Raw genomic sequence first — 17311 nt, 5'->3', positions numbered from 1 at the left:
TCTGAATAGAGGCACCATATAATTGGGTTTCCAAGAAAATGCAAGCATTCAAATGATGAGAGACAAAGATTCTTCTACAAATAGGCGAGAAATTAGGCTTCCCAGCCCCTCGGCAATTCCAAATCAAGATTTCATGATAACTGAGAGAGTGAAGGGTGGTTACCTCAGATTCTTCCTGTTTTGCCGGGTGCTTCTCCCCGTCCCCTCCAAATCAAGCATCGGTCTTCTCTGGAAGATCTTCCTCGCTTCCCCATCCTCCACCGTGGCCTGACCCTCACCATCGTTGGCTTCGGAAGGATTTGAATCACCCGCATCCATTATCTCGTCTTTCCTTGTTCCACTTGCCAACTCAAACACAAGGTCGATCACCTTGGTGAAGGGGATTGCCTTAGCCGGAGGATTCCCACCCTTATTTTTTTTGGATAAATTTTAAAAACTCCCTCGAAATTAACTTTTATTATTCTCGTACCAATAGTAAAAGGTTAGAATTATTTCTGAGTGATAAAAAAATTAAAATATATTTACATCCAGTAGCTTAAAAAAATTATAGTATTTATCTAGCACGTTAATCCATAACTTAACATAATATTAGCCAAATCATTGACTTAAAAAGATATGAATACCACATAAAAAATTTTAAAAATAACCAAATTAACCTTAAGTGATATGGTATCTATCTAAGAAGGAGAACAGATGAGAGGCGTCATGGATCTAGAGCTTAATTAAATCATCATAAAAGAGTTATCTGCCCAAAAAAAAAAAGCAATCTAAATCTCTTAGGTTAATCTAAAATGATTTTCAGATCGATGTGCACTACTTTGGCCACTACGAGCAGAGCTAAACAGAGTCTAGAAAAACGATCTGCTACATCTAAAAGTCGAGTCGCAGACCAAACTTTTCGAGGTCATAACTTGATCATACAATCTTCGATTGAGATTGTTTTTTTTTTTTAATCTGGCAGATTTTTGGGATCTACGGCATGCCACCACACCCTTTAGGCGTAGCACCCTTAGCAATCGAGCCCAAATTCCATCATTTCGGGCTTGAAATGGGCCGGTCAAACCGAAATTTTTTTTTCGAATAAGACTTTGACCGGATGTAACTCTCTATCCAAGAAGAATCAGATAGAGCGACAAAAGATGGAGTTGATGTAAAAGTCAAGATCTACCTCCTCGAAAATTTCAGTTTTTTCTAGAAAATTTTTACTAGAGAAATCTATTTTAGAAAAAAGAATCCTACTATGATTAGGAAGAGTAATCCGACCCAAATTATGTAAGGACGGACCTCACATTATAAAAAAAGGCTAGGTACCTCATTTTATTTAATCATCAATGAAAGAAAAGGAACTTAAGTCCTACTTTCAAAATTCTTCTATCTTCTTTTAGTTATCTTTCGAGAAATTCGAATTGAGCGGGTTAAAAAAAATCTTCCTCAGATCACAAACAAGTAGATGCCTTTAAAATTTTCTGTTGTAGAGAATTAGTGTCAAAAGTTTTATTGCTTGAGCCACCTACTTATGATCCAAGCCAGGCCATGGAACCCCAATTGATGCACCCTTTAAAAAGAAGAGTTCTCATATACGTACTAATTTAGATCCTTTTGATGAGAGGTTGCCAGAGGTATTCATAATTCTATATGCAAACATAAGAATCCTCATCCACAGCGATAATATTAAGGAATCATATCTATAGTATTGAGTATGTAGAACTCAGAATCAGCAAATGATACACAAATATTCTTGATCTCTATGATGTGGTGGGCGGAGAAGTGAGAGCAAAATCTGATAAAAAAGGACGCTCGTTGCCGAATACTGGTCAGAAATTAAGGATGCTCGTCACCGGATATCGATTAAGAAAAAAGCTTGTCGTCGGTTGCTCATTAGAAAAGGACGCTCCTGATGGGGTGCCGAAGTGAGAAAGAAATCCTAGCTACTCAATCTCGAAAAGAAGAAGTTTCTCAAAGATGGAAGACTTCAAAGAGATCAGAGAGTCAGAAAAGTGAAAGAGCAGCCTTATTTTTTTAAGTGGTAATTTTGATTTTTCATAATAGATAAATAGTTTCACTAATGTTATTAATTTAGCTGAGTTTAACTATAGGTTTTACAAAATATTGGGTGTAAGTGTAATAAACGTAAAGCTTAGAAAGATTCTTGTAAGATTATTTTGATCATGTTAAAAAAATTTCTAGCATGGCACTTAGATCCCATTAAAAGTTAACAGTTTGACTAATATTTTGTTAAGTTATGAATTAAAGTACTGGATAAAAATAAACCTCAGAAAGGTAAACATATGTTTTTTATGCTAAAGTGTAAATATAATTTACTCCTAATCTTAGAAAGATTTTTGTATTAAAAAAAAAATTATTTTAGAAGGATTTGTCCTCTATCTTCATTCGTAAGAGAGGGCCAAAGGGATCACACGTGCCCCATTTGAACTTCGTTCATTTGGGCAAACTAACTACTAAACGTACAAGTAAATTAACTACCTTTATCAACTTTAGATCTTCAATAATTAACTACCTTTATCAACTTTAGATACCTTCAAGATTTTCACTTTGTCAGACCTAGGATCCTCAAACCCTCCCTGAATGGTGAGTTATGTGGCTAATCAGACCGACACCACTCTATGGATTGCTGAGTTAGATATTGCTTTTGATTTCAAATTTTTTATTTTACGATTCATACGATAGGGATATATTTTTACTAGATTGATTTAATAAATCTATTTTTACCAAAAACTAGAAAAGTGTCCTTGAACTCTTTTCTTTCTTTAACATGGAAATTCTCCATTTTGTACACTCTGTGTTTCTAGACAATAACAGAAGGAACACTCACCAATTCATTTCATTGGGAAAATGAAATGAACAAGCAAGAAAAAAGAAACAACCTCCTTGGAAGAAATTATTGAAAATTCAGTAAATAACAAGCAGTAATTATAATAGAGGCCTTTTTCTCCTTCTTAGTTAGTTTAAGATAGGAGCTTTTTGTAATTACAATGATGGCGTTGTTGGATGCCACGAGCTAGTCACAATTTTCCTTGGAGGCTTGGATTTCCTCGTGGACAAGCTGTGGTTTGAGCCCAGAGAGATGGGCTTTTCACTGTGATGTTCAATATATCGGCACACGTACGTCATTGCCATCCACTGGAATAATGATTAAAGAGAGAGACGTGTATCAGACTTTTCATGGCGAGATGTTAGACCAAGTCCAACTTGAATGTTGGAAAAAGTCATACACATTTAGTAGGCTTAAAGTTTTAGATGCAATAGATTAAATTTTTATAGACGTCTACTTCTATTCTACTATTAAATTCAAGCTTCCTATTGGCAATCCGTGCAAGAATCCCTGTCCCTAGATAATTTGTCACCACGTCCTTTTTTCCTGTATTATAATGTAGAGAGAAGCTAAGCAGCCACGGCTCCTTCTCCCGGATTTCCCACGCCCTGTAATTGGCTAGGACCAACGTATTTATCACGAATTATCCAGTTTCCTAATAGAAAATATTCTCTCTTCTCAATTATACTGCCAAAATCCCAAGTCCTCCTTTCAAGAATCTGCCCCACTTTTCTTGCTCTCACTCCCAGTTTCTCCTGCAGGTTTTCTTTTCTTTTCTTCTTGGTTTAAAAAAAAATTCCCTAGAATTGTGTATGGAATTAGAAATATCTTCCTGCACATCAAATTGCTACAATTCAACCTAACTCACCCTCCTTATTGAGATCAGAGCCGGAGACACCTACATAGCAAGTGACGTAGAGCGAGTTATGTTTGATGTAGACTTGGAGGTCTGATGTGGATCTAGTTATCTAATGTCTAATAGACAGTACCATAGACAGCACATATATATACATATATATACAGAGAGAGAGAGAGAGAGAGAGAGAGTCCATCTGCAAATATTTCAGTTCATAAACTATTTAGGGTTCTTCCATGTACCACAGAGAGTGGACTTCACTATTACCCTATAATCAGTGTGAACCATTAACGAACTGGTTGCAGCTCCACATTTAGGATTGTCCTGGTGACTCAATTCAGTAAAATCAGTGTTGTCTACCTTGAATCTTGCTGCAAAGCCATTAAAAAGCAGGAAGTCCAGATAGCAGATCTGAAATAGCATCCGGCTATCCACACATTGCCAAAATAAGAGAATGTCAGCATTAGCATTACCATACACTTTTTAAGTTTTTGATCCTCCTAATGACGCCATCTAACATTAGAAATTTTCAGAAAATAAGTATTAAAGCCAAGGATGAATTGCCCAGGAAACACCAGACAGATGTCGAAGTACAGACCACAGCCAGTGCCAGGTAAATTCCCCATGTTCACCTCATAACCGAGACCCGCTGCTGGGAACCACTATGAATTCTGCTGCTCCCACCTTGCGTGCTCCCCCCGACAACACGGGGATGGAAGTCAGTTGAAAAGTTGAGATGATGATCCTGATGCTGGAACAAACCACCATCGGATGCAGCCGTGACCTCGGAGCAAGTGGGTGTGGCTGCAGCACCTGTAGTGCCATTCCCTCCACCTCCCCCTCCACCCAGTTGCAGCAGAGAGGAACTGGCGGCATTCTTGTTGTCTTTGGTGGTGGTAGTCTGGGACCGCTGCTGGAGCTGCTTTGTGTTTAAGAATCGCCCACCTGATCCCCTTGCTCTTTTCATTGCATGACGATGCCGAGACTCATGAAGGTATGGCTGAAAAAGATGTGCAGCAGCAGATTGATAGAACAATGAATTTAGAACAGTCATAGCATATAATAAAATGCAGAAAAAATAAAAAGAACTCCACCCTTTCATATACGAAAAAGGCAATGCAACCACAGAATGCTTCGTTTCATATATGAAAAAGGCAATGCAACCACAGAATGCTTCATAAAAGAGTTTATACTACTTGGAGGTATCATGGCACAAGCACAAACTAAAGTGCCCGAAAAGAAACCCATTGAAATTTAACTCGAATTAGATAGCACTTCATCTCTTGGAGCAAAAACAAAACAAAAGCGAAAAAGAAACAAAAACACGAAGGGCAAGAGGGCAGGACCCACAAATGTCTAATAAGCTACCTTTCGATCTTTGATGAGTTTATTCTGAGCCTCTAACTTCGCACGCAGCTGCCTCCGTCGAAGAATTCCATGATATTGTTTTGCATTGACATATATGGGCTCATCCTCCAGAGGTTGCGGCAGGGGAACTCGAGCAGAAGGTGCCATTCCAGCAAGTTGGGGGTGAATCTGTTTTCAAGTATAAACTGATTAGGGATGCTAAGATGAAGAAAATTTTACCTCTAAAATATGTTTAAAAAATAATGATGAAGATGAATCAGCAGAATAAAAAAGTACAGTCCCTAATTCAAGAATTCAGTAAAACAAGCATGGACCAAAATCCTTATAAGTACATATTTGCACCCTCAAACATAAGCAAGTATTTTAAGTTATTGCAGCTTCCTATACTGGTCATCAGACCAAAATTCACTGATGAAACAGAGCCAACGTTCAAACTGCAAAAGAAGCTTATACATAAGTGAAGAAACTTACAAATGCACACATGCATGCATGCATGCATGTACAAATGTCTCTGTGTATTATGGACTTTAAATAATTAAATTTTATGTGTAAATGGTAAAGAAGGCAGATTGTAATTCCCTCCGAAACACAAATAAGAGGGGCCGCCGAGTGCCTCTCAGAATCAACAAGCAAGAGATTTTCCTAGAGGCATGATTTAGATAATGAGTAAAATTGAGGCCATCAATCAATAAAATATCTGTCAAATGTCACCCTCATAAGGCAACAGATTATATTACATGATTGTTCTTTTAGAAATTTAGGCAAGATTTACTGAGAGAACAGTTTCCTGTACATATTACCATGGAAAAGTAGAACACTCATCCAGCAAGGAGTACTAAAAGTAAAATGACAAGCAAATCCAAGTATAAATCTCAATCTAATATATGATATTTCTACAAGAAGGCAGAATAAATTATCAATTGCAAGTTGCATTTATGATGTTCCATCCATAAATATATTAACATAGAAATATCCAAGAAAATCAAAAAAGCAGATATCTACCTCAAGCTGGCAGATATGGCACAAAGGCATCCAAGCAGGCAATGAACAATGTCTTGTAAGTAACTCAGTGAACATGCATCATCAATACATTATTACCTTATTTTCTTATGTACTGTATTAATACATGCATTAATTGTTGATTTGAAAAGATGCTGGCTTGGGCATGTTATTAGCAGATTAGATAATGCTGCTATGTGAGAGCAAAGACACTAATGTAAAAAAAAAAAAAAAAGATTATATAGAAGGAAATGCTAGCAAATAAAGACGTAATGGTTAATCAAAAATAGAACAACCAAAACACTAGACAGAATGCAGTTTGAGTGGGTAATTCATGCAGGAGAAAGAAGCAACCAAAAAGATCGTTTTTCACTGCATTGGTCTGTAAAAGAGAATAGGTAAGGAGGATTGTTTAGACCCTTCTGTCAAGCACAAAATTAGATTTAGGCCCTGTTTAAATGCCAGATTGCTTTACATGACTGGCAAGGCACCCCGATAGAGGGATATAGTTTATAATGATGAAGACAGAAGTTATAGAGTCATGTGGCCCCATCCATTTCCCTCATCCCAATTTTTCAGAGATTATAGATTCCACTCCCAAAGGTTGCATGTGGTTAGGGAATAAAAAGAATATAAGCATTTAACCCAGTTATGCCACCCGTTTTGAACCAAACACTTACTTGAGCATCTAGACTAAATCACCTTTTCAGCTGAAAAGTTGGTACAAGATAAATGCTTCATTTTTGTCTGCCTAACCCATTTACTCCAATAACTACTCCTAAAAAAAAAGGTGGAATAGTTTAACCTTCAATTTTCCCCTCCAAATTTATTCAAATCAGGTAACCTGATTTTTTGGTCTTGAAAAAAACATAACCAAAGGATTTATCTTATCTGAAAGAATAGGGATTGTTAATAATACAAAAGGTACCCCAATTCTCTCCAACCAAGGGAGGAAATCCATGATTCAACCCACAACTGACATGAGTTAAGTGGATTTGGGTTTCGTATAAACTGGATCAGGATGCAAGGAATAGACTGAATTAATCCATTTATTAAATGTACAAGATTTAGGTTTGGAGTCCTGGTCTAACTTGTTTCAATTTGTTTAGTAATTGGGTTAGGTCTACACAGTTACAACTCAACCCATGTAAGACCTGTTTAACATGTTAAGCAATTTAAGACCTGTTTAAATGGTTTTTGTTTATAGATTCAGATTGATTAATAGGTTACACAGACCCAACACAACTTGCCTGTTAGACAGTTTACACATGTCAAGTTACCTTTTTAATAAACAGGTCAGATTTGGTTTTTGACTTTTGACTTTTACCTATTTAATAAATTGTTTAGGTTTGTGCTGACAGATTTTCCCTAATATATCTCAAGTCTCAACCCAACCTGACCTAACCCATTGCCACTTCTAGCTCCAACTCCTTCCTTGCAATTCCCTCTTCAACATAAATTCTTGCCAATGGCATCTTAACACACCAGCAGCGTAGTATTCTAACATTCAAACTGGCCCTTCATGGAGATGCCCAATCAGTTGATAAGTAGATCTAGTGGTTTACTCCAAACCAGAGTTTCAAGCTTCAAACCAACCAGACCCAGGCACTTTCACTTACTTTTTCCCTTTTTTTGTCTCGTTATAGTTATGAACTTGTGAAATAAACAACCATACTAAAAACTCAAGTTCATTTCCATACACTCCAACAGTAGTATCCAAAATTTTCATCTTTAGATGGAAGCACCGACATCTACACCTCATACCCCAAACTCAAAGCTGAAATGTGTCATATTTTAGTCTGTCCTATTTTATTCTGAGTATTGAAAAACTCTGAAAATACTCCCAGACAAAAAAAATAATAAAAAATAGAAAGCAAGGGAAGCATGTTCCTCATTAGTGTACAAGTACATAAGTGTATGTTTCAACAAGCATCATGAAAGATCTGCATAAATCTCAACCCAGTATGATGTGAAACTATCACAGAACATTTCAACTAGAACAGCAATTTTAAGTAACAGAGTGCAAGCATCGCATAGTTTTAAAAGGAAAAAAGAAAATCCAGTCAAAGATATAATGAAGCCACCTATGCAATCATCAAAAAGTAAATGTAAAGGCATTAATAAAGATATACAAAGAAAGTAAAGATTACTAAGCATCAAACTAAATTCTAACAAGAAAATCAGTGCATTAAACAAAAATAAAATTATGGTCTGCCCAACTTCTGATTGACTAACATCAAGTATCTGTCTACTTGTTCCACTATTACTGTTGGGTAGGAGAAAATAATTGTGCCTTCCTGGACCAGCTCAGAGTACAATATCCACTGTTATTTTGCAGCATAAATTGCAAAACATGGAAACCCTAACTTACCAATAGTTGTAAACCTGTGCCACCCTCTCATTGTTGCAGGTGGAGATTATTGCATGCTGCTATACCAGCAACAAGTGCAATGTTCATCAATACCTTGCCTCGCACATTGTAATGAAGTGTGATTAACCCCTTGCTTCCAAGCAGTAGGGCCTCTATATTTCAAATATTCATGGAGTGGAAATAAAATTGCAGTATCTGTTTCGTTCAGTATGTTCTGCCTTTTATTTGCAACTGAAAAATTAGATATGACGTGCTATATTATGCTGCATGAACACATGTCATCAAAAATTCTATGAAGATGTACACAATTTTCAAAAGACTGCAACAACATATAGCAAGAAACTCAACAGCTCCAGGCATACATCAGTCAAACAGGACTCAAAGGACAATCGAGTAAAAAGCAAATCCACCATGACTAGCATGAATTACTGCTGCATGAAAATGTTTGAACCACAACAATGTCATGATAAAATTTCACTCGTAGTTGTCAATCCAATTTCCAAAGCAGTATCACCTTAATGATGAAATCATACACCATCCACCGAAAATAGCTAAATGGAACTAAATTGGACTTGAAACAGAAATTGTCTCTTTTCTTCTTGCCTGGATTATTACATGCTTTAAGAAAATCTGAATCTAACCATTTTCATATTGTTATGAAACACAAGTAACCCTTTTTCTTCTCATGTTGTCTCTCTCATTCAATCTTAGCTCTAATCACATGCAAAAGTCCAACAGCTAGGCACACATGACAGGTAAGAAGAACATGTCTAAGAAAAGGTAATGCAGGAAAGGGAAATTTGCCCAAGAATACTAACCACAGCATGCGATCCATAAGCAGCCAGAATCCCTCCAAAGTATGGATCTGCATAAGGGCATGGAATGCAAGCCTGTGATGGAAATAACAGAATACCAATCAAACAAACACATGCAGATGCAATTAACTGCACAAACATGTAAAAATACATGTCTGAAAGTGAATATAATCAAATATTAAGTTCCATAAAATTAATGTGAACTCACAATAGACTGGTTAAAATCAATTTTTTGAGGTTGACCGGCAACTCCTGCAGTACCCAGAGATAAAATTTGCTTTGCATGACCTTCAACCTGCTTCCTGGAGGTCACATTATCACCTGCATGAAAGTACAGTAACACCATCAGACGCCTGTTCATATGAGAGAAAGGTGACATCAGCAAGTTGCCAAGTTTCAATAAATACACATTGCAGCAATACCCCACGAAAAAGTTTCTGAATTATCTAAAATCAAATGATGATTCACAATTATACAACAAAAAGAAATTGCCATATTGATTACAATTCATTTTGAAATTCAAAACTTGTGATACTGAATGCAGAATATATATGTTGTATCCACGAAAGCATGCTGCAAATACATACTTTCATAGAAAGTACTACCACCATACAGACAGAAAAAATTACTTACCTAGAAAATGACTGGCAACTTTTGGCCACTACTGCAAACTGTACCCAAATATCAAAAGCTTGAACACCGGACATTTACACCATATCTAGTTATCCAATCTCTCACCTTGGACTGGCCAATAAAGTAAGGTTGGAAATATATTGTTTTTCAAAAGTAAAATTTACAAACAAAAACACAAGAAAATGAAGATTCACTGATTGGCACTTGAATTGCAGATAACCTTGAAATTAAAACAAAAATTAACATAAAAACATTTGGGGCATAGCCCAAGCAGTCCTAGATATGTATCGTGTTCCAGGATTTTCATTGGTTACGGGTTCAATGATGTAGAGGGCTTTTGTAATGTAGCAAGATGCATAGAAATATGTCGACCAAAATTAAGTCTTCTTGCCCAGGGATAGTAGAGTTTTGTGCCCAGGGAGAACAAGGTCCCTTGTATTTGACCTTCAAACCTTAATGGCTAAAATATTTACATGGACATGCAGTGCACACTCAAGCATGCACGGACACAAGCAAAAGCCTCGCACTCTCCATTCTTACTGAAGATAACTGGTACATTGCGATCAAGTATATGTTGTGCAAATTGTTCAACCTGATCGAGGAAGTCCCCTAGGAGTCATTCCATTGTCCAGCTTTTACTGACATCCAGGCTAATTCATGAAAGATGCATCTTAACAAAGCTTGATGATGGATTTGCAGTCTCTTAAATGCATGTAAAGCTACATCAAGTCCCTTAGTGCAAGAAATCCTTTAACAAGATAAAGAATGTCAATCATAAGAAAGCCCCATCACATTTTCATGATAACTTTGAAGAGATACTTCATCAATATTCAAATATTTATCACTGCCTAGATACCAAATGTATTCATGCTCTGAATATCGGAAATACAAACATGAGAATCATGAATAAAGATGATACATGTGACACTTGAACTTTAAATTATTTCCATTCTAAAATTGAGCTGAAAAATCAATATTTAGGGAAGATAAAAGGTGTAGGAGGTAAAAGTTGTACTTTGAACATATTGATATGGATTCCCTTCAGTATAAGCATCAATTATTTCTTGGAAGTTGCTGGATAGAAGACTCCCCCAACCCCCACAAAGAAAAAAAAAACATCAACTGCATATGCAGGTCTCAAGCTAGTAATTAGCTATATCTTATAGAAGAAGAATTGCTAATAACATTCACTTTTGTGCTCATACTCCTTTCCACTTGCAATGAGGCATTCCAACATTCCCAAGACTGCTGACCATGCATCAAACCACTTCTGAAAGATTAACAACAATGCTACCCAAGATTCGTCATCTCGGTACCAGATCCCGTACCGGTACATGGTACAGTATGAGACTGCAAAAAGTACCAAGTATTAGTATGATATGAGACTGCATGCTGGTTCATTACCAGTACGGTATGCTTGGTACGGTATGGTACCGACCAGTATGGAGAATCTTGATGCTACCATTACCTATTATAGTAGATCAAAGGAGTAAATAACCCAGAAGAGCAGTGGAATTATAAGTTCCTGAATTTAATAAATTTTACTTCAGAAAAGTATGCATTGTCCTTAACTTCTCATAACATTTCTCCAAATCCAATATTTCAAAGCCACTTCTAATGGATTTTCAGATTAAGAATAAAAGCCTACTTTCGTCTCATTTGTTTCATCCAAACAACAAATCTCTTGCAATTTAGCTTGATCCCATCAAACCATGCTCATATGCAGATGCACATGTTCACACACAACTCTAGAATATAATTGGCTATCAAGTACATAAGATGTCATTTGTAAGTAGACAAGTAAAAGAAATGGAAAGGAAATGAAAATGTGCCTATTAGTACAAGTTACACAATGGATGTGCAATGTAAGTAGATACAATCTTTGAAGAAGATATAAGACTGAAGATGATTACAAACATAACATGACAATTTATATTGCTTACTGTAAATAGTTTGTAGTCAGTTTCATGGATGGAAGAAATTCAAATGTGACTGATTAAGAACATCCGGAGAAAACTGACAGGCATAAATTTCAAAAGTATTATAATGCTAAAAGAACAAAATGACTAAAGGAACTAGCTAAAATTTAAAATTTCAACCCTCTAGCCCTCCATAAAACTGTTTTTGCATATTTTATGGACAGGAAAGTAATTTGGAAAAACTCAACTCAAATTACTTAACACAGATCTTAATTGGAAACTTCTGCTGAGTGATTAATTTCCATAGCAGATCATACCAGAATGTGCCAAAGCACCTTGCTCATGAAGGTTTCCCTCCATTCTTGCCGCCAGTTCTTGATGGGATTGACCAGTTGATTGAGTTGATGATGAGTCTTGGTCAGGCAATTGATGCACAGGTTGCTTCATCTGATTAGATTGTTGTGCTATGGTGCCCATGTTCATATATAAGTTCTTGGAATAAGAAGATTGCAGCATGTTTGGCCCGCTAGAGTTCCACCATGATGGGCAAATGGTTAGACAATTAGCTGTTGAATAAACCGAGCTTTGCTCAGAGCCTTTGTTGCTAAGGTTCTGCATCTCAAAAGCCTTATATTGCCAGGCGGTGACTCTTTTTGACAAACACACAAGTTCCAAAACCCTAGGGATCTCAAATTCCTCTTGTGCTTACTTCATTCCTGTTAATGATAATTGAGTTATTCAAAAAATATGGTAAATTGAAAGAAAGACAAGAACATCCGCTAGAAGCATTGAAAGCCACTTTCACTGAAAAGTTTGTTTGCAGAAGTGTTAACTTTTCTGCTTAACAGAATGCCCATGAAGTAATATATAATTACCAGCAAACCTTATAATCTTAACCAACTAAATTACTAAGTAATTCTACAGAAGAACAAAGGGGTCAAGGATAATATCGTAAAACAGGTAGAATTACAGATATATCTTACATGAAATATTTTTTAAAAAGTAAGAAAACTTCATATATAAAACGTGGTAAGAAGTTGAAACTGAAAAAAATCCGAAATGGTACTATGTACTAACTATTAATATGTACCAGGTTGGTGAAAACTTATCACCAAAAATATAGAAAGCGGGAGTGGATTTTTTTTTTTTTCTAGTCCTTTCTCACAAAACTTCTCACCGACATTTTAGAGATGATAAATATGTCCAAACCAGTCGATGCACCAGCCTTCATCCAGCATGCTAGAGATGAACAAGAAGAAATTCACACAACTCCCACCAGTCCATCAAAAGGGTCTCAAAAATCTGGAAAACAGACCTAAAAATCTGCAATGCATGGAACAAGAAGGAATGTCCTTATGTACTCTACTACACAAGGTACCAAATCAGTCACCAAAAATATAGAAAAGGGAGGTGAAATTTTTTCTATTCCTTTCTCCATGAAACTTCTCACCAACATTTTAGAGATGATAAAAGCATATTTCCTTTTCTATCACTATCCAAACCTGTCAATGCACCAGCCTTCCTCCAGCATGCTAGAAACGAACAACAAGAGATTGCATGCAACACTGAAAAGTCCATCAAAAGGGTCTCAAAAATCTGGAAAACAGACCTAAAAATCTGCAATGCATGGAACAAGAAAGAATGTCCTTATGTACTCTTCTATGCAAGGTACAGCATAAAGCTTCATGCAAGATAGTCAGCTGGAAGTCTGGACCTACACAATTTATAGAAAAAACCTTTTTCTTAGAGTTGAAAACTTCCCTCCCTTTTAGCGGTCAACAAAGAATTCAGTGTCCATGCAGGAGGTGTGAAAACATTTCATCACAAATCTCCCTTAGCTTCAGGCTTCCAGACTTTCTTATCTTCCAAATCATGAGGAAATAACGACCTTGAAGGTCATGGAGATAAAACAAAATTCCTCATTTTCCTTGATTTTTCCTTCTCCAAGAAACAACTTGCCAGACCAACAAATTCCCTATTACAATTCTAGCAGTTATGAACTAAAGACTTTCACATCTTCCTCCAAATTACTCTATTCTTCTACCAACAAAAGGCAATGAAGACCCCTCCAAAACCTTATATTCCTATTACAAGAAAGGATACTCCAGTTTCCAAGTCCCATTTCTAAGGCTTGAGAAGTTAAGAGTTACGCATGCCACCCCATCTCACATCATAACTCATAGCCCCATTCACCTTTTATTTTAACATTAATCAACCTAGTCTGCAGGTTCTTCTTTCCCCTCATTGCTCAAAGCCCATGTGATGCAATAGGCAATCCATATAGTAATGTTACATATCTTAAATCACTGTAACTTAATACTATCTCTGCTATTCAAATGATATTTGCTAGCTCAGTCATTACTCCTAAATCAGGGAAACTGCACAGAATACTTATAACACTCATTCCATGCCTCTTATTCTTGCCACCACAAGCATGTAACTTCATTAGAATTTTCTAGCAAAAAGAGATTTTCTGAAAGTTACCATATAAAAATACCCAGGAGTGACCAGGACTTCAGAGATCTATGTTTACATACATGCAAGTTATGTTTACTATGGTCAGAAGCCCCTCCCCCTTCTTTTATCACAGTATGTTCAACCACACAATGTTATAAATTCATGGTGTTCCATACTTAAATATGTGAATATGTCCATATCCCATGATTGAAGCCTTATGTATAATATGCAACCTCGACAGATTATCTTATTTCAGTAAAGATACTATCCAATTAAAATATGATCAGATAGTTCTCAGTTGCCACCAAGGATAACCAGATGGTCTTTTGATATGAGATGTACCATCTCCCCCAGTTGCACTTTAATGTCATGTAGCACAAACTGCCAACTCTCTTCCTTCATCATAGAACAGTTAATATCAAAAATAAAAAGAAAGAGACTACAATAAATAAGAAAACAAGCAAGAAATCAGCAAAAAATAAAAGTTTCTGGTCTCTTGCTTTATACTTCATATTGTAGAAAAAAAAAATCCCATGCCAATTTAGAAAACATCAAATATTAAAACAACGGTTTAGTGATTTACAGCTTCCCAACACTTTTTTCAATCTTGTAATACAATATATTGTCATTCATAAGGGACTCAAGCTCACCTTGACTCATCATAATGCTAACCTCAACGATCTATCCCTTAAAATATTTCCCTTTGACTTATGTTTAATTGAGCTTCTTGGTCTTCTCCTACATACAGAATTGTATGTGTCCCACATGTAAAGTAATGCCTCATTGCAGGTGCAATCAAGTTTGCATTCAACAAGCTAACATATCATAGGATTATGCCTCAACTGAATCATCATTACAAACTTTGGGCTCATAAATTCTCCATTATACTCTCTCAAGGTCCTCCTCGCCACCTACCTTCATATGAGAAAATACTACACAGGCCTTGAAGCTTCATTATGTTAAACCACGCAGAATCTGACAAATTATTAATAAAACAAGATTCAAAATTCTCGCCTGCCTGTAAATACACATCCATATTTAACTTCTCCTGCCAAAATTTCTAATACAGAAGAGAAATAGACTAATAGTCATCTTGTCCATCAATTTAATTTTCCTTTAACAACATTTTCACTTACTCGTAGTAAGTCAGCAAGTCGAAAAACACTTTTTCAACATCCTACCAAAAAACTCATATTTAGATATAATTAGTACCTCTAATATAGCTAGATTACCTTTTCAAACACTTGAACTCAGTAGTAAAGACCAAGATATGTTATTGAAGCAACACAACTACATGCAATAAATGAGCAGGAAATAGCCTGAATCATGTGCCTTGAAGAGGAACAGAAAACTGCTAAATACATGTGCCACGGCTTTGTGTCAGTGACTGGAGAGTTAGGGGAAAAAAAAAGGCCTTACGAAACAACTAGATTCTTAAATTCTTGCATAATATCCACCTAGATATCTGATGACCCATCCCAGAGACCAGATTACCTTTGAGAATTATAGATTTACCCAAATTTTGTCCTGTCTACTTCATTCCATGAGTTCTATAGTTAACTTAGTTCCCATGGTCCTAAAAAATTAGACAAATTTCTTCATGGCGACACTGAGGATGCCAGCAAATCATCACTTTTAACATCAGCACCGCACTCTCGCTCCTTCATTTAATCAAACATCCACTCTATATGATCAGCAAACATTTGCAGAATTGCCTCACCCTTTCACCGTTTCAAGGAGCGGATAAAGCATGTAAATTCATACCATAGCATCCATTAAATAAAGAGGGGAAAGTACTAAAATTTCTGTGCTCCAGATAGAAATTCTAGATGAAGCAGAAAATCTTTCTTTGCGATTGGCAGAATAAATATTAGGGGAGTCGAGCAAATTTCCATCGAAACAATCAAGTTCCCGCTCACAACTTCCATTCCAAACAACCAAATCCTACCAAAAACCCCTTTCTCAAATTGAATTCCAGCAAGTAGTCCCTTCATTTTTCTTACCCCTCAACTAAACACAAGCAGTTCAATCAAAATCACATCCAATAGGAACAATCGCACCAATCCTATGTACTCCTTGAAAGCAAAAAAATCGCACACCCAACTCTCGAAATCCATCAAAAATAACCTAGCATACTGAAAAGAAATACAAGCCCAAGCACCCAAAATGGTTCAAAAGAATGTTCATAAACCAAACCTCCTACCACCCCACATCCCCAACATCAAACAATCACCCAAAGCAATTCAAACAGAACGATAAACAGAAAATCAACATACCCTACACATCGTCTGCAGCAACCGATATCACAGAATCAGAAATAGAAGAGATTCTATCCAAAAATAAAGCTAATGATAGCAAGAAAACAGAGACCAGAGAGAGAGAGAGAGAGGACAATAGTGGTTGGGAGTTGGGACAGAGAAGAACCTTTCGAGGTGGGGGAGCCATGTCTCCTAGCTTGAAACCCTTGGCCTTGCATCAGTGCTCTTCTCTCTCTCTCTCTCTCTCTACTTCTCGCCTCCTGCCACCTCTCCGACCTCTTTCATCTTTTCTAGCCTTGGCTCCATTCCACTCTTTTCATCTCCCATTAAGAAAAGTTTTAGGCATGTATAAATTAATTAATTAATTAATTAAAATCATTAAAATAAACTTTCTAACCTAATGGGCTTCGACACCCTCACAAGCCACCACAACCCACTCTCTCTCTCTCTCTCTCTCTCTTCTCTTCTTTAACTCAAATAAATAAATTTTGAGTCACGTACTTCTTTACGAGCTAACTGGCCGCAACCTCGCCACCTCACACAGGCATGCACACTCTCTTTCTCCCTCCCCACTTTTTGATGTGATTAATTAATATTAACTTCTTGTTGTTACATTAATGTAACTTGTTGCCAAAAACTATATATTTAAACTTCATAAGTGCCACCTTATCATTCTAGAGGTTGCTAGATATATATTGCATATCATGCAGTTTGGCGAAATACCGCTTACCCTTAATACTATAAGCAACAGGGGGGCTGGGCTTTGTGTGATGATATACCATTGCTATATGATGCAACATTA

At 36.5% G+C, this 17311-nt stretch overlaps 1 protein-coding gene across 2 annotated transcripts; it reads right to left on the bottom strand.

Annotated features, from left to right (window-relative positions):
* Positions 1-4025: 4025 nt before the first annotated feature.
* On the bottom strand, positions 4026-16942 carry LOC103708639 (nuclear transcription factor Y subunit A-3-like). Of its 2 annotated transcripts, none has more exons than XM_039129411.1 (6): positions 16676-16942; positions 12112-12510; positions 9451-9563; positions 9246-9317; positions 5058-5225; positions 4026-4689 (listed from the first exon to the last, which is right to left on the bottom strand). In XM_039129411.1, exons 2-6 carry the CDS (start codon positions 12410-12412, stop codon positions 4318-4320), a joined length of 1026 nt encoding a protein of 341 aa, XP_038985339.1. In that variant the 5' UTR covers positions 12413-12510; positions 16676-16942; the 3' UTR covers positions 4026-4317. The 2 variants fall into 2 exon arrangements, with proteins under 2 accessions (XP_038985339.1, XP_038985340.1); XM_039129412.1 differs by lacking the exon at positions 16676-16942 and adding an exon at positions 16528-16634.
* Positions 16943-17311: the final 369 nt, after the last annotated feature.

Source organism: Phoenix dactylifera, chromosome 8 (assembly GCF_009389715.1).
Source record: "Phoenix dactylifera cultivar Barhee BC4 chromosome 8, palm_55x_up_171113_PBpolish2nd_filt_p, whole genome shotgun sequence".
NCBI classification, from domain to species: domain Eukaryota; kingdom Viridiplantae; phylum Streptophyta; class Magnoliopsida; order Arecales; family Arecaceae; genus Phoenix; species Phoenix dactylifera.
Note: the sequence above shows the minus strand (reverse complement) of the source record. Positions and strands in the feature narration are given on the sequence as shown.

Excerpts from the sequence above, each read along its gene's own strand:
- LOC103708639 (XM_039129411.1), bottom strand. The coding sequence starts at position 12,412 with ATGCAGAACCTTAGCAACAAAGGCTCTGAGCAAAGCTCGGTTTATTCA. Across the intron at positions 9,318-9,450 it reads TTGATTTTAACCAGTCTATT|GCTTGCATTCCATGCCCTTA; the intron begins GTGAGTTCACAT and ends TTTCCATCACAG. Across the intron at positions 5,226-9,245 it reads CTTATGGATCGCATGCTGTG|ATTCACCCCCAACTTGCTGG; the intron begins GTTAGTATTCTT and ends ACTTGAAAACAG.